At 52.7% G+C, this 21,335-nt stretch overlaps 1 protein-coding gene across 7 annotated transcripts in view; it reads left to right on the top strand.

Moving 5' to 3' along the window:
- PDE4B (phosphodiesterase 4B) overlaps positions 1-20,982 on the top strand; it is a 199,378-nt gene extending 178,396 nt beyond the window's left edge. For 6 of the 7 annotated variants that reach the window (XM_074545604.1, XM_074545605.1, XM_074545607.1 and 3 more), the window contains 9 exons: positions 9,053-9,146; positions 12,004-12,182; positions 12,554-12,652; positions 12,773-12,937; positions 13,170-13,269; positions 14,121-14,275; positions 14,368-14,490; positions 15,883-16,065; positions 18,952-20,982. In XM_074545604.1, coding sequence (XP_074401705.1) covers positions 9,053-9,146; positions 12,004-12,182; positions 12,554-12,652; positions 12,773-12,937; positions 13,170-13,269; positions 14,121-14,275; positions 14,368-14,490; positions 15,883-16,065; positions 18,952-19,317 — 1,464 coding nt within the window. In that variant the 3' untranslated portion in view covers positions 19,318-20,982. Of the gene's footprint in view, positions 1-7,810; positions 8,362-9,052; positions 9,147-12,003; positions 12,183-12,553; positions 12,653-12,772; positions 12,938-13,169; positions 13,270-14,120; positions 14,276-14,367; positions 14,491-15,882; positions 16,066-18,951 lie in introns of those variants that run through there. The other variant, XM_074545609.1, reaches the window with a different exon arrangement.
- Positions 20,983-21,335: the final 353 nt, after the last annotated feature.

Genomic DNA, 21,335 nt, shown 5'->3' with positions numbered 1-21,335 from the left:
CCACACTCCAGATGTAGCTGCCAAATGAATTGGGTAGGAGAGATCTGTTTTGGGTATTGGGAAAACATTTTGGATGGAGCAGAAACCCTCCTGAGCTTCCTCCAAAGGATCCCAGAGCTTCAGACTGGGCCAGACCTCCCTGCTGGGGTTCTTCCACCCAAGGAGAGCAGCAATCTGTCCTTTGTGCCATCACCCAGCGAGAAATCACTGCCCAAGGCCAGGCTGGGCAGGGCCTGGAGCAGTGGAAGGGCTGGAAGGAGATGAGATGGTTTCCCAGGTCCCTTCCAACCCAGACCAGGGTGGGCTTCTCTGGAATCTTAAACTCTGCCAGTCCTGCTATTTCACATCAATCCCAAGGGAATCCCAGCCCAAGGATTTGGGCAGGGGTGTTGGAGACAGGGATCCACAGGCAGTGGTGCTGGAATATTGAGGCTGGGTTCCAGGGCAGTGGTGTTAGATGATCCATGGATTGGGATCCATGGATTGGATCCAGGGCAGTGGTGTTGGACTCTCCAGGACTGGGATCCATGGATTGGATCCAGGGCCGTGGTGTTGAATATTGAGACTGGGATCCATGGATTGGGATCCAGGGCAGTGGTGTTGGATTCTCCAGGACCGGGATCCCAGGGCAGTGGTGTTGGACTCTCCAGGACTGGGATCCATGGATGGGATCCAGGGCAGTGGTGTTGGAATACTGAGACTGGGATCCACGGATTGGGATCCAGGGCAGTGGTGTTGGATTCTCCAGGACTGGGATCCATGGATTGGGATCCAGGGCAGTGGTGTTGGATACTCCAGGACTGGGATCCAGGGCAGCGGTGTTGGAATATTGAGACTGGGATCCATGGACTGGGATCCAGGGCAGTGGTGTTGGACACTGCAGGATTGGGATCCATGGACGGGATCCAGGGCAGCGGTGTTGGAATATTGGGACTGGGATCCATGGATTGGGATCCAGGGCAGTGGTGTTGGACTCTCCAGGACCGGGATCCCAGGGCAGTGGTGTTGGAATATTGGGACTGGGATCCATGGATTGGGATCCATGGATGGGATCCAGGGCAGTGGTGTTGGATACTCCAGGACCGGGATCCCAGGGCAGTGGTGTTGGAATATTGAGACTGGGATCCATGGATTGGGATCCATGGATTGGGATCCAGGGCAGCTGTGTTGGAATATTGAGACTGGGATCCATGGACGGGATCCAGGGCAGTGGTGTTGGAATATTGAGACTGGGATCCATGGATTGGGATCCAGGGGCAGCTGTGTTGGAATATTGAGACTGGGATCCATGGATTGGGATCCAGGGCAGTGGTGTTGGAATATTGGGACTGGGATCCATGGACGGGATCCAGGGCAGCGGTGTTGGAATATTGAGACTGGGATCCATGGACAGGATCCAGGGCAGTGGTTTTGAATATTGGGACTGGGATCCATGGACGGGATCCAGGGGCTCCGGGAGCAGCAGGAGCAGCAGATCCGGCCCCGCAGGGCACTCGGGGATCTCTCCCGGTGCCAGCCCCATCCCACACATGACACACGGGTTTTCAGGGAAGCTCGGCGCTGCTTTCTCCATGACCCGAGCCCTTCCCCGCGGCGGCCGAGGGGATTTTCCTGCCTCAGCGCTGAGTAACACCCGGAGCTCTCGGGAATGGAGCAATCCGGGCTGGCGGCAGCGCAGCCAGAGCAGCGCAAACCCCGGCGCTCTCCTCGGGCAGGCTCCTGCTGGGAGCTTTTCCTTTCCGGCATTCGCAGCAATTTGCATATTTCGAGTCTCATTTGGCTGGAAACGAGCTGGAAATGCCCCAGTGCTGCAAACGCTCGGCTCCAGCTCCCAATTCATCACTTTTTTTAAAGCCCCGTGTTGCGTAAATCCCGTCCCACCCAAGGGAGGTTCTGCCGCTCTCAGAAATGCTAAACTTCACGGGGGGAAAATCTGAATATTGTTCTGTCTACATCAGATAGATGTTCTCGCTTTCATGAGCAGCCACATGCTGATTTATGGCAACCTGCTATTTATTTATCAACATTTACATTGTGGATTTCTAAATTATTCTAATAACATCAGGCCAACAAGTTGGTCATGATGTTGCTCCTTTAAAGTCTTCCTTTGAACATCTCTATAAATCAAGGCTGCTTTGATGTGAAATTGGAGATTTCATAAGCCTGTGTTTACTTTTGGGTTTCCAAAATCAGCTGAAGGGAAAACAAAAAAAACCCAAAAAACAAATAGTACTTTGTATCTCATTAAAAAGAGTTTCTAGCGCATTAAACGCGATATTGTTTTAGGAAATAACAACTAGAAAGAGCTGCAAAAGAAATTTGATTTTTTTAATGACTGATAGTTGACTGCAACCATTCCACTTTTCTCCAGGCACTGAAATATGGCTGAAAACTTTCTTTTTGTGTTGTTTAGTGTGAAACAACCTCGTGTTTTTTGGTTGTTTTTTTTTTTTTCTTGTTTAAGCATTAAATGCACCTCCCATCATTCTCCATGGAGTACCTGGCAAGGAAAATCGATGGGAATTATGAAGTAACAAGGACAGCTGCAAATCTGTTTGCCACGGTCCTTTCTGTAAGTGATGTAACAGCAGGAAAACACAGATAAGCGGGGTTATGCTGCTTCAAGACAGGAATTTTAACTCTTGGCTTCCAAACTTTCGAAGAAAAGCTCCTCAATTCCAAAATCCAGCAGTTTGGTTTGGAGGAATGAGATGTCAGGAAGAAAGGGTTGGGCAAACAACAAATATCCCTTCCATGGGGTGGCATTAATGGCATTTTTTTTTAACCTGGAGCGGAGTGTCGCGTCCATCCCGGTCCCAGACAAAAGCCTTCCCCCTCCCGATGGCTCGGGTGAGTAATTTCCCTCCTGTGTGTAAATCATTTCCGACGGGGCTCGGCCAGGTGAGGGGCGCGAATCCCGGGAATCCCGGGGAAAGAGCCGCTCCACGCAGCCCCACCGAGGTCTGATTGCGGCTCCGGGGCTGCGCTAATTACCCGGTAATTAATGGGGAGGATTCCTCAGCGAAAGTCACGCTGTGCCCACGAACCCTTTTGTGCTGGGATGTGCTGGGGACGGGAGCCCTGCGTCACACGGGCGGGTCGGGAACTGAGTTTGTAAACACTGGAGATGCGCAGCGAGATTCCTGCATCAAAGTGCGGGGCAGGATCCCTCTCTGCAGAGCTCTCCTGCATCCCCGCCGCTCTTTTATCTGCGCACCGCCCTCAGCTCCTGCCGTGGCCGCTTTGCATAAGGACTCCTGGCCCCGGGGAGCCCCAGCTGGGCTAAAGCGGCTTCAAAGGGTTTCCATCATCAGCAGCACATCCCCGCTCCTGGCTTTATTCTCCTCCCTGTGCTGCGCCAGCAGCGCCTCTCCAAACTGCAGAGGGAACGGGAGCAGGGATTGCAGCAGGATCCATCCCTGCAGTCGCTGTGGGGCTGGCAGGGCTCTGGGTGCTTCTCCAACACAACAATGTGTGCCGGGAGAGGAACAGAGTTGTTCTTTCCATAAAGAGCCACAAAAGTGGGAATTTCCACACTAAATCATCAGGGGGGTTTTCCTAAACCCCACTGGGGTCATGTCATGGAATCCCAGACTGGTTTGGGTTGGGAGGGATCTCAAATCCCATCTCATCCCACCGTCCCAGGTGCTCCAGCCCCAGTGTCCAGCCCGGCCTTGGGCACTGCCAGGGATCCAGGGGCAGCCACAGCTGCTCTGGGAATCCCATGCCAGCCAGGAATTCCTTCCCAATATCCATCTAAATCTACCCTCTTTCAGCTTCCAGCCATTCCCTGTGTGCTGTCCCTCCATCCCTGTCCCCAGTCCCTCTCCAGCTCTCCTGGAGCCCCTTCAGGCTCTGGAAGGTCATGGCAGGGTCACCCTGAACCCCCCAATATGGTTGGGCCCCTAAATCTGTCAAATTCGATCATAAATTAGGCCAAACTCTCTTTCTCTGCATAAAAACGAAGCACATCTGGTTAGGAAGGGGTGACAGGGAAGCTGCCAAGCGGCTCCATGCCCTTGGTGCCAACGTCACCACCCTGCCAGGACCCCTCTGCCAGGATTTCTGTGTGTGGAACCAGAGCTCAGCAGAGGAACGCGGGTGGGGAGGAGCCCTGAGCAGGGAGGGTTTGCTGTGGGCAGAGCAGGAGGGAGCTGGGAGTCAACTTTGCCACTGGAAATCAGAGGAATTCCCACCCGCACCCACGGCTGGGAGGGAGCTGGGATTCCCTGGAGCAGGGGATGCATGGAACGGGGTCACTGCTGGTAATCCAAGAATTATTCGATTCTGGGAGACTTAATTTGGTGCAGATGGGTTCTGCAGTCGCTTCAGAGCAGGCAAACCAGGAAAGCTCCAAGTGATGCTGGGGCCCTGGATGCTTCCAGACCAGCTGGGAATGTTGGTGTGCCCTTGGATATGGAAAATGGCCCCTGGGCTTGGTCTTATTGGTGTTATCTGCACTCCTCCCATCAGTTAGAGGTGTTAATTGTATGGTCCTGTGGCCGGAGTTTGGGGTGGAGGGAAGGGAGCGCTGAGCATTTCCTGATTTTCTCCCATTTAAGGGAAACCCCCCGGATTTGGGGTGAGCATCCCCTCCTCATCCCCACACTCCTAATTCCCATCTCTCGGTGAGTTTATCAGTGCTATTTTTCCTTTGGAAAAGGCGCGAGGATGATTATTAATTAGGAAAATTAATGAAAACAGCAGCCCGGCCCCGTGCCGCAATGGGCACTACCGTAATTACCGCGGTACCGTAATTGCGGGCGGCGCTCTCCAAAGCCCCGATCCCCGGTTTGCTCCGGCTGGAATTTCTCCTCTCTCCCTGCAATCTGTCCGTTTTCCCCGTGGCTGCCGCAGGGATTTAAGGTCGGGATTGCTCCGTGGGGGTCGCACATGACATAAAGCATTGATCCCTGCCTGCTGCTCCCTGCAGAGCCATTCCCGGCAAGCAGCGCCGCTCCTGGCAGCGAGGGAAAAATCCCAAAAATTTTCGGAGCACCGGGTGCCTCGGTGGGTTTGGAAGGGGGGTGTGGGATAAAGTAAATCCTGCTTGGGGTGATAAATCCCGGTAAAGTTTGGAAATCCTGCGGGAATTCCATCACACAGTGGTGTTGGCCCTCGCAGTGCTGCGGTTCTGCTGCCCGTGTTTATAAAAGCTGCTGATTACAGGGCTGGGGAAGTGAGGGAGATTAAGGCTGTGAGGGGCAGATTGCTGCTTCCAGATGGGGTACGAGAATGCCGAGGGTTGCAGATGCCTCGGGTGACCTTGTGGCGGCCGCTCAGTTGCTGTGTGCCTCTGTGGGAAGGCAGCGGCCGCCCCTTTGTGCTCGCTGAGGCCACTCGTGAGGTAAAGACATTTTTATCAGCTGTTTGTCCAGCAGCGCTGGGGCTCACGGCCTGAAAGGGGCCATTGTGAGCAAAGCCCGGCGATGAGAAGTGGTTTGTGTGGTCATCCTCTGCTGACGGCGCTTTCCCGGTGCCCGTGCAGGCTGGGCTGCAGGGAAATGGTGCAGCACATGCGGGGCTGTCAGGCTGAGGAGGGAGGGAGGGCTCACGTGTGCCCGTGCTGCTGCTGCTGCTGCTGCTGCTGCTGCTGCTGCCCTGCACGGGCGTCTCCGGGAGCTGAGATGGGGTCAGAGCTCCCACCCCTGCTGCCCCTCCTGCTCCTTCCCCGAGCCTTTTCAGGGCAGCTTCAAAGGGGTTTTGTCCCTCGTGCTTGGCAGGAGGTGGAGTGGGGACCCTGTGGGACAAAATCCACGGCACAGTGCTGAGGGATGTGTTCCTGGGCAGCCAGAACGCTTCACATCCCGATCCTTACTGTAACCCATGGGATGCCAACTTCCAAATCCATGTCCTTCCTGTATCCCATGGGATGCCAACTTCCAAATCCATGTCCTTCCTGTATCCCATGGGATGCCAACCTCCACATCCCAGTCCTTCCTGTATCCCATGGGATGCCAACTTCCAAATCCATGTCCTTCCTGTATCCCATGGGATGCCAACCTTCACATCCCGATCCTTCCTGTATCCCATGGGATGCCAACTTCCAAATCCATGTCCTTCCTGTATCCCATGGGATGCCAACCTCCATACCCCTCTGATGTCCATATCCCATGGGATGCCAACTTCCACATCCCAATCCTTCCTGTATTCATGGGATGCCAACTTCCACATCCCAATGCTTCCTGTAACCCATGGGATGCCAACTTCCAAATCCCAATCCTTCCTGTATTCATGGGATGCCAACCTCCACATCCCAATCCTTCCTGTATCCCGTATTTAAGCTACTTGTCTTACCTGGAATGTGAGGTCTCACAGTGTGATGGTGAGAGTAGGATTGGATGGGATTTTGGGAAGGAATTCCTGGCTGTGAGGGTGGGCAGGCCCTGGCACAGGTGCCCAGAGCAGCTGTGGCTGCCCCTGGATCCCTGGCAGTGCCAAGGCCAGGCTGGACAGGGCTGGAGCAGCCTGGGACAGTGGGAAGTGCCCCTGGCATGGCAGGGGTGGCACTGGGTGGCATTTAAGGCTCTTTCCAACCCAAGCCATTCCAGGATTCCACGTTTCTGTGGCCCTGGCAGGTTGCTGTGGGAGGGCCCAGCAGGGACAGAGGTGGCATTGTCCCAGCAGGTCACACCCCACCTTTGGGCTGCACAGGTGAAAGGGAGGTGCCATCAGCTTCCCAGCTCTGCCAGTCCTGAATTTCAGGAGAGGAGCAGATGGGTCCCATCTCCCTGTGCTCCACACGGCCAAAGGTTGAGCTGGAATCCCATCTGGAGGTTCTGGAGCCGTGCCTTGCCCAGGCTGGGCTGTCAGAGGGAGCAGGACCAGGATTTCGGGCTGTGCCCACGCCTCACGTGTCCCTCAGCACGCGGGGCAGCCTCGTGCCACCACCCCAGCAGGGGCTGGGAAGGCAGCTGGAGACAGGAGAGGCTTTCACAGCAAAGCTGGCCCTTTTATTTTGGGAATCCTGGCCGCTGGCATGTGCTGCATTCCCAGCACAATCGCCAAGGACGTCCTGAGCAGCGGGAGAGCTGCACACCCCACTGACCCCGTGCTGGGAGCACGGCACAAGGGGATTTTCTTTGGGTTCCGTGTCAAGGACAGCTCCGGCTTCCTCCTGCAGGGATTGCTTGTGTGTTTGAAACAAAAACTGCAGAACTGATTAAATATTGAAATCTGGATTGTGAATCATAGAACGGCTGGGGTTGGGAAGGACCTTAAAGCTCATCTCGTTCCTCCCCCTGCCTTGGGCAGGAACATGACAGATGCGTTCTTTTAAGAATGAATGTATGAATTTATGAATTACAGTTACAGATTTAAGGTGGTTATTTTTTATACCCTTATCTGAAGGGTATTTCAGTCTGTAAAGGGACATTTTGCTGCGTTGCTGCATTTTACCCTTTTACCACAGAGGAGGAAAAACCCAATCACACCAAAAATGTGGAAAACGCTTTTCAAAATCCATCTGGGAATGCTTTGAAATTCCCTGTAGGGAATAGGATTAAAGCAAAGCAGGAATGGAGAGGAGACTGCTGCTTGCTTTTTCCCTTTATTTAAATATTCCCGGAGCTTCCTCCATTTTAATTTTCCCATAAAACATGGCTGTGTTAGCGGGGCTGGCTAAACCAGCATCCCCTCCTGCCGGGCGCGGCTCGGCTGAGCCGAGCTCCTGCCGAGCGGGGAGCCCCTCCAGGAGCTGAGCGAGCAGCAGCATCCCGGATTGCCAGAGCATCCCGGATTGCCAGAGCATCCCGGATTCCCAGAGCATCCCGCATTCCCAGCCCCATCCCGGATTGCCAGAGCATCCCGGATTGCCAGCGCATCCCGCATTCCCAGCCCCATCCCGGATTGCCAGAGCATCCCGGATTGCCCAGCCCCATCCCGGATTGCCAGCGCATCCCGCATTCCCAGCCCCATCCCGGCACGCGGCCGGCTCCGTGCGCATCCTTCCATCCATCCCCGCTCCTTTGTGCATTCCCCATCCATCCCTCCATCCCTCCCCGCTCCTTTGTGCATTCCCCATCCATCCCTCCATCCATCCCCGCTCCTTTGTGCATTCCCCATCCATCCCTCCATCCATCCCTCCCCGCTCCTTTGTGCACTCCCGCTCGCAGCCCTCGCACCCACCCACGGGCAGCCCGGAGGATGCGCCGCCGCCAGGCTCGGTTCAGGCTGGGATTAGCGGCTGCCGCTGCCTGCGGGCGCTGCGCCTCGGATGAACGCTGAATTTTTGGGGTTGGGAAAGGCTCCTCTGCTATCGGAGCGGCGATTTCTCCCGGAGGATTTGTGCTGGCTCGCCAGGAGCTTTCCAAAATGCCTGAAGCCAATTATTTGTTATCTGTGTCTTGGGGTTATATTAAGGTGGGTTTAATTCTTGAAGGATTGCTAATTACCGAATTATTAACGGCTGCTTTTTTTTTTTTTTTTGTGCTGTATTGCTCTGAGAAAGCCTCTGTGAGGAAAATATGCTTTTAAAATGCTGATTTCTGTGTGTTTTGTAGTGTGCATGCAGAGTCCGTGGATGTCATTTTTTTTGGGAATTCGGTGTTGCAGGTTAAAATGATGCAGCAGTGAAAATGCTGGATTATAAAACCAGCAGGATCCAGCATGAATATCTGAGGGAATCATGCCTGAATCCCTCATTTTGCTGTATGATCTCCAGATTTAGGGCATATTTCTCCTCTGAATATGCAGCCTTTTAATACAAAATGGAGCAAATTTAGAAAATGCAGAACAAAAGAAGGTTTAGGGATGGGGAATCTCAACCTGAGATAAAAATCTGAGCTTTCAGAGAGATTTATCTGAGGCGTTCTCTCCTCGTTTGTGACAGTAGCAACTAATGAGCATCTTCAGAGGAAAATTAATTCCGTGGGCTGAAAAGAAATACCCAGTCCCGGTGGTGCCGAGCAGGGTGGAAATGAAACCATCTGTCGCCGGCTCCATCCCAAATATCCCCGGAATTGTGCGTGCCGGGGGAGTCTCCCGCGCTGCTGCCGCGGATTTGGGAGCGGATTCCGTAAAAATGCCATTTTCTGTGCTCTGCCCCTCGCAGTTCAAGAGGATGCTGAACCGGGAGCTCACCCACCTGTCCGAGATGAGCCGCTCCGGCAACCAAGTGTCCGAGTACATTTCCAACACCTTCCTGGGTAAGGAATGCGGCCCCACGGTGTGCGGGGCTGGGCAGGGGCAGCCCCATTGCCCCCATTCACAGCCTCCCTCGGTGGGTTCCACTTTCATGGGGCTGTGGGATGGGGAGAATGGTGTTTGGATAGGAGGAATTCCTCCCCGAGCCTCGGGAGGGTTTGGGAGGCTGCTGCTGGTGGTGGTGCCTTATGCAACGCTGGGGTTTTGTGGTGACCTTATGGAAAGGACAATGCCACCCAGGGCCAGCTGCAGCCACTGCCTCTGTCAGCTGCACCTTCCCCTCGGAGATGGGGCTCTGAATAAATCATCCCCGAAGTTTATCCATTGCTTTGTGTAAATCTGCTCATGTTGCACCAGAAGTCAGAAAAAAGAGGGAATATTTTGCGTTTCATTCATTCATGTATGAGCTCACAGCTCCACATACATGAATGACTCCTCTGTGTCAGCGTTTGTTAGGACAAATGGGATTTTCTCAGGAAGCAGCTTCAGGGTTTGTGACCTTTTGCTTCTAAAATGAGGAGCCTCATATTTATGGACATCCCTGAATGCAGGAGCTCCAGAGGCCGAGTGCTGCGGGTGCTGGGGACTCTGCCCCGAGGCTGGAGCTGCATTCCCTGTGTGACACAATTATTCCCATTAAAGGCTTTAAAGTGATTCCAATACCCAGCTGCAGCTGGAACTGCTGCCTGCATTTAGGACACAGCATTAATAATCCATGGAAGTTTGGAGCTGCTTTGTGGGGATGCATGGATTTCATTGCTCAGCTGAACCCAGAGCCTGAATTCGAGCAGGGAATGGGGCTGGGTTGGGATGCACAAAGGGGCAAATCCAGGGATTTGGCTGGTGGTCAGCTCTGCCCAGCAGCCACGTGAGTGTGCAGCAGGAATTGCCAATGTGGCAAAAATAAACCCCACAAACGCTCAGGGTAATGGAGCCTGAATCCCAGCAGGGGCTGATGAGCCGGAGCTGCTGCTGGGATTGTTTTATTCACGGAATTCCAGACTGGTTTGGGGTGGGAAGGACCAAGGGCCTGGCACTGCTGAGGGGGGCAGGTTCTCTAGATTGGGCCAGATTGCAGCCTGATTGCTCATCTTCAAAAAAAAAAAACTGAGAGAAGCTTTTACAAGGATTGTCCGTTGTTTCAGGAAATCATGCCAGTATGGGTTTTATGAATTAGTTTTTTCCTTCCTAAAATTTAAGTTAAATTAAGTGAACACCCAAAATAACAGGAGTCTGCAAGTAAGGAGGTTGAACAAACAAACAAAAAGAAATGTGTGGGTAGGACACTCAATTATCTCCAAAGGTGGGGATAATTCAGAGATATTAAACCCAGATCATGTGAGTTTATTCAGCCTTTTGATTTTATCAGGGCAAGGAGGGACAGGACACAGGGAATGGCTTCCCACTGCCAGAGGGCAGGGATGGATGGGATGTTGGGCAGGAATTCCTCCCTGTGGAGGGGATGAGGGCCTGGCACGGGGTGCCCAACACCCCTGGCAGTGCCCAAGGCCAGGCTGGAGCACCTGGGACAGTGGAAGTGTCCTTGCCCTGGCAGGGGGTGGAACCAGAGGATCCTTCAGCTCCCTCCCATCCCAACTCATGCTGTAATTCCGTGATGAGATGGGCTGGGAAGGCTCCCAGAAGGAGCAGAGGGTCCAGCCCTGCATTCCCAGCAAGGACAGAGAGGAGCAGCAGAGGCTCCACACCACACCAGAGGGACCATCCCACTGCCCGTGGGTCACAGCTCCTCTTAAGGGACCATCCCACTGCCCGTGGGTCACAGCTCCTCCCGAGGGCACAGCAGTGGCCCTGCCACCCCCGTGGGGACACTGAGGCCACAAATCAGGGATTTCTGCTCCACAATGGCCATTTGCTGCTGCCTTAGTCACTGCTAAGGAGATTATGGGGAGGAAAGTCCTTCGGTGGTTGAGCAAAATCCAGGGAACACCCTGTGATGTCAGCCCGGCTGCGCTGTGAATAATGGCGCCTTTCCTAAGTGCTGCTGCTGCCTGGGCTTTCACAGGGCTTTCATTAAGCCCAGGCAAAAGTCACTCCTGTCTGGAAGTCTAATCCCTCTGGAGGTCCTCAAGGTGCTCAGAGGTTGGGGTAAAATCCATGAGAAATGGTTTGGATGGAAGTCATGAGGCACCGGATCGGTGCTTTAATAAATCAGCTGTAGGGCAGTGAATGCCATGTGGTTTTAAGATTTATTTATTTGCTAAACACACCTCCACAGCCAGGTTTGGGCCCTCTTCATGTGCACTGAAACTGTGATTATCCCTGAGAATGGCAATGGGATTTAGCCTGTTCTTTGGATTTTATTCCATACATATTTGTAAGGGAAAAATCTTTAATGAATCAGTGGCACCCATTTGTTACTGGTTTTAAGAGCAGGGGATATTGACCCTAAAAAGTGAAAATAGGAAAATAGATGTGGTTTTACCCTAATCAGGAAAAAAAAAAGTGTTGTTTGAACATATCTTTTATTTTCCTGTAAATAGGGAATAAAATTAATTGGGATTTATCCCCAAGGAGAGCCTGGTGCCTTTCAGGCATGGAAAATCCCAGAATGATTTAGGCTGGAGATCGTGGGGTCCAGACCTAATCCATGTCCCCAAGTGCCACATCCGTGCACAGAGAGACATTCCTGGACATGTCCAGTGTCCCCAGAGCACACAGTGGCTGCAAGAGACCAACCAGAGCTTTTGTAACTGGGTTTTTTTTTGAGTTTTGGCTCCCAAAATGAGAAAACCCCCAGGGGCTGAAGTGGGGAGCAGGGGCAGCAGCTCGAGGGCTGGTTCTGTGGGATGTGCTGGGCGCTCACGCTGTGCTGACTCATTTCCCCCTGCTCTGTTGCAGACAAGCAGAACGATGTGGAGATCCCTTCTCCCACCCAGAAGGACAGGGAGAAGAAGAAAAAACAGCAGCTCATGACACAGATCAGTGGGGTGAAGAAACTGATGCACAGCTCGAGCTTGAACAACACCAGCATCTCAAGGTTTGGGGTGAAGACAGAGAAGGAAGATCACCTGGCCAAGGTAGGGGAGATTCCTGCTCTTCTGGGAGCATCTGGAAGCTGGGAATGGGTTGTTCCTTTCCTTGGAATCAGTATCCCTGAAGTGGTGTGCCCATTAGAAATGCTGTAATTAATGGTAGCCACAAGAGCATATTTTATATTTAAAAATTAAAGTAGCCCTAAAATAAAAAGGAAAAAAGGTGATGGAGGCAGAGGAGAGCAATTATGAAACACAAAATCAGCCCCACAGTTACTCTGTGTTCATTAAGCTCACACATTCAGCACTTACATAATTACAATAACCATTACATTTGCATATTTGCGAACTTTCTGGGGAAATGCAGATTTGCCTGTAAAACCGTTCAAACCATTATTTTTTGGTGCTCTCCAAAGGAACTGGAAGACCTGAACAAGTGGGGCCTCAACATCTTCAACGTGGCCAGGTATTCCCACAACCGGCCGCTGACGTGCATCATGTACGCCATATTCCAGGTGGGTGTTGTGCAGGCCAGGCTTCCCTGCTGCTTTTCTCATGTCCAGCTCCCCTCTGCCCCCCCTGCCTGCTCCAGCCCGAGCTGGCACTCAGCTGGGGCTTGTGCTCTGCCCCCTCAGGAGCGGGACCTGCTGAAAACCTTCAAGATCTCGTCGGACACGTTCGTGACGTACATGATGACCCTGGAGGACCACTACCACTCCGACGTGGCCTACCACAACAGCCTGCACGCTGCTGACGTGGCCCAGTCCACCCATGTGCTGCTCTCCACCCCTGCCCTGGATGTGAGTCCCTGCTTGCCTTCTTCCAGCACGGGGTGGGCGCTGGTGGCTCCTCCGAGCGCTCCCTTCGCCTCCGTCCTTAGGGAATCTCAGCGTGTGGGGTCTCTGTGTCAGCTTTCTGCAGTGCCTTGGCCCAGAAAACCAATTGAAACAGCGCAATTTGTTCCCCTCAATCAGCTTCCCCAGCTGCTGAGAGGTGAAACCCCTCTGACAGGCTCTTGTTGCTCCCTCCTAGGCTGTCTTCACGGATCTGGAGATCCTCGCTGCCATTTTTGCAGCTGCAATCCATGATGTGGATCACCCCGGGGTCTCCAATCAATTCCTGATTAACACAAGTGAGTCTTGTTCTGAATCTCTCAGAATTTCACCCCGAAAGCAATGGGAATGCTTTTTACCTGCCACAAATGACAAATTGCAGGCTGTGCTGCCCTCTCAAAATACAGTGCAGTGCAGGAGTGAGACATTTTGGACTCAAGCAGGAATTAAAATGCAATCCCTGACAAAGGGAACCATTGTAGCACAATTTGTAAAGTCAATATTTACTACTTGCTAGCACATAATAATTCTGCCAGCCCTGAGTGCAAACTTTACCATTAAGATAAGAGGAATAATCCTATTGCTATTGACAACCAGAAAGCCAAATATTGGCCTTTGTGTTGTGTTCTGCCACAGGCTGAGCACGGATCTGGATTTCAGAATATGGGGATTGTTGTGTTTTGGGAAGGATTTTTGCAGGATTCTGTTGCCAGTGACTTGTAACTGAGTCAACTGAGCATTATTTTGTCACTGAGACTGAGCAAAGCCTGTGGAGTGCTGCGGCTGGCACTCATGGAGCTGAAAAGAATCCCAGAATCCTAAAATCATCCAGTATCCCATGGGCAGGGACACCTTCCCCTGGACCAGACTGCACCAAACCCCATCCAGCCTGGCCCTGAACCCTTCCAGGGATGGGAAAAGAAACTTCCCCCCACTAAAACCTTTCAGTGCCCAGAACAAGCCCCTGTTGGCTGTTGGGAACCCCACATTTCCCAGCCTGGAGTCCCACACTTGGCCCTGAACCCTTCCAGGGATGGGAAAAGAAACTTCCCCCCACTAAAACCTTTCAGTGCCCAGAACAAGCCCCTGCTGGCTGTTGGGAACCCCACATTTCCCATCCTGGAGTCCCACACTTGTGTTCCTTCCCCAGATTCCGAGCTGGCCCTGATGTACAACGACGAGTCCGTGCTGGAGAACCATCACCTGGCCGTGGGCTTCAAACTGCTCCAGGAGGAGCACTGTGACATCTTCCAGAACCTGACCAAGAAGCAGCGCCAGACGCTCAGGAAGATGGTGATTGACATGGTATGGCCACTCCCTCCCCATCTTCTCAATCAAAAATGGTCGTTTCTTGTGGCTTCCCCTCCTGAAATCCTGTTTTCCCCCATTCTGGAAAGGTGTTGGCCACTGACATGTCCAAGCACATGAGCTTGTTGGCTGATCTGAAGACTATGGTGGAAACGAAGAAGGTGACCAGTTCAGGAGTTCTCCTTCTGGACAACTACACGGACAGAATACAGGTGAGGCACCCACATTCCCTGGCTTTGGGGTGCTTGGGCCAGGATGGGGAGGCCACACTCCTGGTTTGCTGTGGCTTTGTAATCAATCATATAGAGAAGCTGAATTCTCAGCAGTCATTCCCTTCTTAAAAGAAGCATGAGGTGGTCTCGTATTTTTTAGGTGTTATTTTTTAGGTGTTAACCCAGAATTAGGGGTTTTTTAACACTTGGAACTGCAAGCATGGCACATTCCAAGGTCAAGTTTTGAGGGCTCCTAAATGTCCTTGCTGCTTTCTCCCATTTGTTTCTCCTGTTCCAACACTGCAAGAAATTCTTTGAGAACTTCACATCTGAAGCACCTCAGAGTGAGCTGGAATTAACTGCTGTACAGTCTGTTCCCTCAATAATTTAATCCTTGGTTTACACAAGTGACCAGAAAGTGCTGGAACAGAGGTTGCAGTGAGCAGGACAAGATTCATCCTGCTCTGCTCTCCACTTTGATGACCAACTCCTTAAGAGCAGGCTCCTGGGAAAACTCTGTAAATTTTTTATTTCAAGCCCTGGTGCTGCCTGAATCCTTGTGGCCACTTAGTCAGGCCCGTTCTGTGCGTGTGTGGAAGGGATATTACTCATTCCATAAAGTGGGAGCATCTCACCTCTTTCCCTCAGAGCATGGAAGTGGAGTTTGAATGGTGGGAAGCAGCTGGATCCCCAAACAAACCTGTGGGATGCCATTGACACTTCCACAGCTGCTCCAGGTGTGAGGCCTGGGCTGTGTGAGCACCAGAGACCAGTCTGGCTTTGGGGCTGGGGCAGCTCAGCTCATCCGTGGAGAGAGAATCACAGAATTCCAGGCTGGTTTGGGTTGGGAGTAACTTTAAATTCATTGCATCCCACCCAACGCCTCCCACTGTCCCAGGTGCTCCAAGCCCCAGTGTCCAGCCTGGATTTGGACATTCTAGGGATGCAGGGGCAGCCACAGCTGCTCTGGGAACCTGTGCCAGGGCTGCCCACCCTCCCAGGGCACAATTCCCAATTCCAATGTCCCATCCATCCCTGGGAGCCATTCCCTGTGTGCTGTCCCTCCATCCCTGTCCCCAGCCCCTCTCAGCTCTCCTGGAGCCCCTTCAGGCCCTGCCAGGGCTCTGAGCTCTCCCTGGATCCTTCTCCTCTCCAGGTGAGCACCCCCAGGTGTCCCAGCCTGGCTCCAGAGGGGCTCCAGCCCTGCAGCAGCTCTGGAATCTCCTCTGGGCTCTCTCCAGCTCTTTAACGTGCTGCCACGCAATGTTTCTGATATTTTTATGGTCTGTTGCATAATCAGAGAATCTTCTGGTGCAACGCTCTGCAGATCCAGCCCGGAGCCCTCCCGTTTTTGCAGCTGATGTTCTGAGTTTCCTGTGGCTGTAATTGCAGGTTCTCCGGAACATGGTGCATTGTGCCGACCTGAGCAACCCCACCAAGTCCCTGGAGCTCTACCGGCAGTGGACAGACAGGATCATGGAGGAGTTCTTCCAGCAGGGGGACAAGGAGAGGGAGAGAGGCATGGAGATCAGCCCCATGTGTGACAAACACACGGCCTCCGTGGAAAAATCCCAGGTAATTGGCCCTGAGCTGCAGCTCTCCCTGCCTGGCCTTGGCATTTCACAGCACAGACAGAGCTCAGCTGCTCCTGCAGCACAACTGGGAGAGGAGCCAGCGGCTCAGAGCGTGCCTCCTGATGCAGCCTGACATCCAGCTCTGCCTGGGGCTCTCACAGGCTGGGGAGGCTCTTCCAGCTCCTCTCCATCCCCCTGGGCATCTCCTCGTCCCCTGCTCATGTCCCAGTTTCCAGAGGGAGTTGGGTGCTTTTGTTCCCCGGGCTGGGGAGGGCAGTTCTGCTCTGCCCACCCTCACCAGCCTGTCCTGCCCTCACCCCATGGATCTGCAGGGCTGGGAGCTTCTCCCACCTGAGATCCCCCTCAGCAACTGCACAACTCTGCCTGCCACTCGTTATCCAGGACAATTCCAATTCCAGTTGAATTGGAGGCTTCTGGAGCTGCCCCGTGCAGGGTGAATCCCAGAAATATTCATTTGTGTCCCTGCAAAAATTAAAAGGAGCTGGATTTGCCCCTTTTTTTTGTGGGAGGGGATGAACTGGCTCATCCCTAGTTCTGATTCATAAAATGGTTTCAAGGTCAGATTTTGTTCTGACCTGTGTAGCACAGGCCATAAAATTTCGCCTGGATAATCTGGAATGAAACCAGGAATTTGTGTTTGTCCAAACAGATTCCAGCCTTTATATAATGCTGTCTTGGTTGTTGTTTTTGAATGACTCCAGCAAGTCATCATTGAGGTTTTTCAGCTTGAATAAGTAACAAAATTGATGATAATTATTTCCAAATGTCCTCTTGGGCTCGGTCAAGTGCTTTCAAAATTATTCACTCAACCGCGTGGTGATTTTGTTGGAAAAATCTGTCGGGTTTCTTAACCTAACAAGAAATGAATCCTTCAGCCAGGCTTGCCCATGTGCTCCACATGTGAGCTCCAGTTCATTCCTTGCTTCACATCTGCACTTCCCAGAGGCCTCAAAATGCCATTTTTGCCGTGCAAAAGAAAGAAAGAATTGCACAAAATGTCCATCATGAAGTGGCAAAGGAGAAAGGGAGGCAGCGTGTCCGTGCTGGAGGTTTCCAAATGCCATTTTTGCTGTGCAGAAAAGACAGGAATTACACAAAATGGCCATCGTGGAATGGCAAAGGAGAAAGGGAATCAGTGTGTCCGTGCTGGAGGGAAACAACGAGTGGATTAGGAAATAATCTGCAAATATTTCAAAGCTTGAGATGCCTTCTCAATATTTTAGGATCAGTGCTGCGCCACATGGCAAATTATGCCATAATTTGGGATTTTTTGAAGGAGCAGTGACCTGAAACAATGATTTTAAAGAAACTATTTTAAAGAAATTATGATTTTAAAGAAACAACGATTTTAAAGAATCAATTATTTTAAAGAAGCAATGATTAACGAGCGCTGATTTTTACCCATCGGCGCCGTGGAGCCCTGGGACACGTTGGGTTCCAACCATCCCAAACCCTTTTTTTTTCCCAGTGCAGCAGGAACTTTTCATCACCTTTCTGCTGGAGCTGCCTCCCCAGCCCGTTCCAACTGGATGCTCGCGGTGCTATCGACATCCTGTTGTGTCTGAGGGAGCGGGAGCCATTTCCAAAGCAAACATCTGCTCCTGGAGCCCGGCTCCTGGGAGAGCCTTTCCGTGCTCCGTGGGGCGGGACGGGCTCTGCCAGGAGGGAGGAATTCCGATCCCTTCCTGGCCCTTGCGCCGGCTCCATCCTGGCCGCGGTTCCTCCCTGAGTCACAGCAGGGCTGAGCTCAGCGGAAGGGCTCAGCATCCCTCACTCTTTCCAGCCTGCAGCGTCAGCCCGCGGGGGCCGGGCGGCATTCCCGGGATGAGCAGCCCCGCTGGCTGCGCTCTTCCCGAGGAAATCTCTCGTGGGGCTGCTTGAGTAGGAGGAAAACGGGAATGATGAAAGTGTGGGATCGTGGAACTGTTTGGGATAGGCACAAACTGCACCCTGCAGGAAAATGCACCCAAAGGTGGAACTCCAGCCCATAAAGGCTGCTCCCCTTGGGAGCACTGGAGTATTCCCAGCTGTCACTTATGTGGGAATCCTGGGATAAGGCCGTCAATGCACCACCTTGTCCCCAGTCACCTGGGAATTCTGTCTGAGAGGAGCAGACTCAGTGCTGAGAGCCCCATCCAGTTCCAGCTCCACGGCAGGGACACCTCCCACTGTCCCAGGGTGCTCCAAACCTGGCCTGGAACACTGCCAGGGATCCAGGGACAGCCACAGCAAATCTGGGAATTCTATTCCAGGGCTTCCACATCCTCACAGGGAACAATTCCTTCCCAGTATCCATCTAGCCATTCCTCCATCCCTGTCCCCAGCCCCTCTCAGCTCTCCTGGAGCCCCTGCAGGCCCTGCCAGGGCTCTGAGCTCTCCCTGGATCCTTCTCCTCTCCAGGTGAGCACCCCCAGGTGTCCCAGCCTGGCTCCAGAGGAGCTCCAGCCCTGCAGCAGCTCCAGGGTTTCCTCTGGGCTCTCTCCAGGTGCTGCTGGTGTTGTCCCCTGCAGGTGGGGCCTCACCTGAGCAGGGCAGAGGAGCAGGATTCCCCCTCTCCTTCTCTGCTGCCCACACTGGGGCATTGGCCCAGGGCTCTGTCTCCTGAATCTCCTGCTGGCTCCTGCTTTTAGAGAAATTTCCTCCAAGGTTTGATTTTGGACAAGACATCAGCCCAACCCAACAGTGTGTGGGTGCAGCTCTGGGTATCAGATAATTGGGTGTGATAATGTGATCGTTAGGCTGTGCTGGTTTAGGGCCTTGCTCCTGGTGTTCTGCTTGTAAAACGAATGTAATATGAACTTTTCAGACGTCCACCTTTTGCAGGTTGTTCCCTTGCTCTAAGTGTGTGTGCCCCTTTGTTTTCCAGGTGGGATTCATCGACTACATCGTCCATCCTCTGTGGGAGACGTGGGCTGACCTGGTGCAGCCCGACGCCCAGGACATCCTGGACACTCTGGAGGACAACAGGAACTGGTACCAGAGCATGATACCTCAGAGCCCATCCCCTCCCCTGGAGGAGCGGGGCCAGGACTGCCAGGGCCTGATGGAGAAGTTCCAGTTTGAACTGACGCTGGAGGAGGAGGATTCCGACGGGCCCGAGAAGGACGGCGAGAGCCTCGGCTACTTCAGCAATACAGAGACGCTGTGCGTGGCCCAGCCCGGGGAGGAGGAGCCCCAGAGGGAGGCCACCATCGAGATTGTGACAGAAGACACATCTCCTGTGGACACATAATGGCCCGGCCCCGCGGGAGTGGCTTTTAAACACTTGCGGAGCTTGCGAGCGGTCTCCGACGGCCTCCGCAGCGGGGCTGAGCCTCTGCCACGGGGCTGGCAGATCCTCCAGCTACTTGAGATTGGAGTCAGGGTTACAGATGGGGTAGGGAGTGATTGCTCAGGAAATGCACGGGTGATTTGCGTTGTGGTTTGAGCCTCGTCAGCCGAGAGCACCGCGTGGGCCTGGAGCTGGCTTGGGTCGGGCCGAGGCGGCGCTGACACACAACTGAGAGATTTTATACTGTTAGTTTTGGAGTTTATACCAGTTAGACTGATAGAAACTACTGATCAATAACTCATATCCAACCTGTCCACCTGTCTGCAGACCTGTGTGCCTTCTTTGTAAACACTTTCATGTCTTTTCAAGAGTCTCTTAATCCAACACACGGAGCTTGGTAGTTCAAAAGCGACACAAGGTGTTTCGGAATTGTTGGCTACTTTTTGGATTCTTCCTGTTACCAGAAGCAGTCTTCCTTTTTTTTTCGTGGGCAATACCTGTCACTTTATTGCAGTTAATCACTTTGACAGACTAAACAGAAGGGGAAACCCTCTGCTTTGCATTACTGCACCTTCAGTGTGTTCTTAATCCCCCCGGTGACCCGTTGGGAGTCACTCGGTGCCGCCGGGCGCCGTTCCCTCGCTGGCAACAGCGGGAGTTTTTTTCCTCCCCGGGGTTTGGGTTTGTGGTGAGCAGGACAGAGGGCAGGTTTTCTTCCCTGGCACAGCTCAGTCCATCCCTGAGCAAGCGCGGCAAGGCAGTGTGTGTGTGACACGCCTTCCCCCTCGGCAGCTCCCTGGAATTTGCACGCTCGGATCTTTGTGTTTCTCTGGCCTCTCGTCCACCTTCCCTAGGTTTAGGTCCACCATCCTCCTCCTCCTCCTGCACTGCCTCGAGCTCTACCACCTCCATTACTGTTTATAACAGTGTATTTATTACCTACTGTACATACTGTAATGTTTTGTAAGTTATTAATTTATATGAATTAGCATCGCCTGTCGGCGGCGATGTTAATGGGGTAGAAAACTCGGAATAAGAGTTGCCTTTTTTTTCTTGTAACCTTTTGTATTGCATAAAGTCCAAGAACCTGAACATAGCTGAAGAGACAGACACAACCCAGGAAGGGCATTCGGGTGGCAGCCGCCCGCGGGGAGGGGACCCCGCATCCCAGGGCAGCGGATTTGGGAATCTGCCAGGAACGCGGAGAGGGGGAACCCAGCAAAGAACCCCCCGCGCCCGGGCCGGCTTTTCAATGTCACAATGTTCCAATTTCCGAACAACCCAATGTGAATCTCTATGACAAAACAAAAATGTGAACTGATGTAATAATTGTGCTGTGAAACTTCCTCTGACAAAGCTTGTCCGGCATCGTGAGCGGTGTCAATCTCAGTTTGTAAAATATGTTTCAAGCTTTTTGGTCCAACTCGTGACTAATTAGTTCATGACAATAGCACAGTTGTGCATGATCAATGGGTTTGTTTGTCTGTTGAACACTGCATTGTTCCAGGTGGTTATTTTATTGTTCCCCAAAGTTTCACACTATGTATGTTATAGTATTCTATATTGTGTTCAGACGCATTCTTAAGAGATTTTTATATGAAGTGAATAAATGAAAGCATGACCCAGCCTGCAGCTCTCTGGGGGGCTTTTGTCAACAAGGCAGCGTGGGCCGTGTCACCACTGCTCGGGGGACAGAAAATGGGACCCTCCAAACCCAGAACCCTCCAATGGCTCAATCCCAGAACCCTCCTGGGGCTAAAATCCAGAACCTTCCTTGGCCAAAATCCAAAACCTCCCACACCCAAAATCCAAGATGTTTCACAGCTGAAATGCAGAACCTCCTACAGCTGAAATCCTTTTCCTTTGCCAAAGCCCAGGACCCTCCTACAGCCAAAACCCAGAACCCTCCTGTGGCCATACCCCAGAATCTCCCATAGCTGAGACCCAGAACGCTCCTGGAACCCAAACCCCAAATCCTC

Source organism: Zonotrichia albicollis, chromosome 8 (genome assembly GCF_047830755.1).
Source record: "Zonotrichia albicollis isolate bZonAlb1 chromosome 8, bZonAlb1.hap1, whole genome shotgun sequence".
Taxonomy (NCBI): Eukaryota; Metazoa; Chordata; class Aves; order Passeriformes; family Passerellidae; genus Zonotrichia; species Zonotrichia albicollis.
Note: the sequence above shows the minus strand (reverse complement) of the source record. Positions and strands in the feature narration are given on the sequence as shown.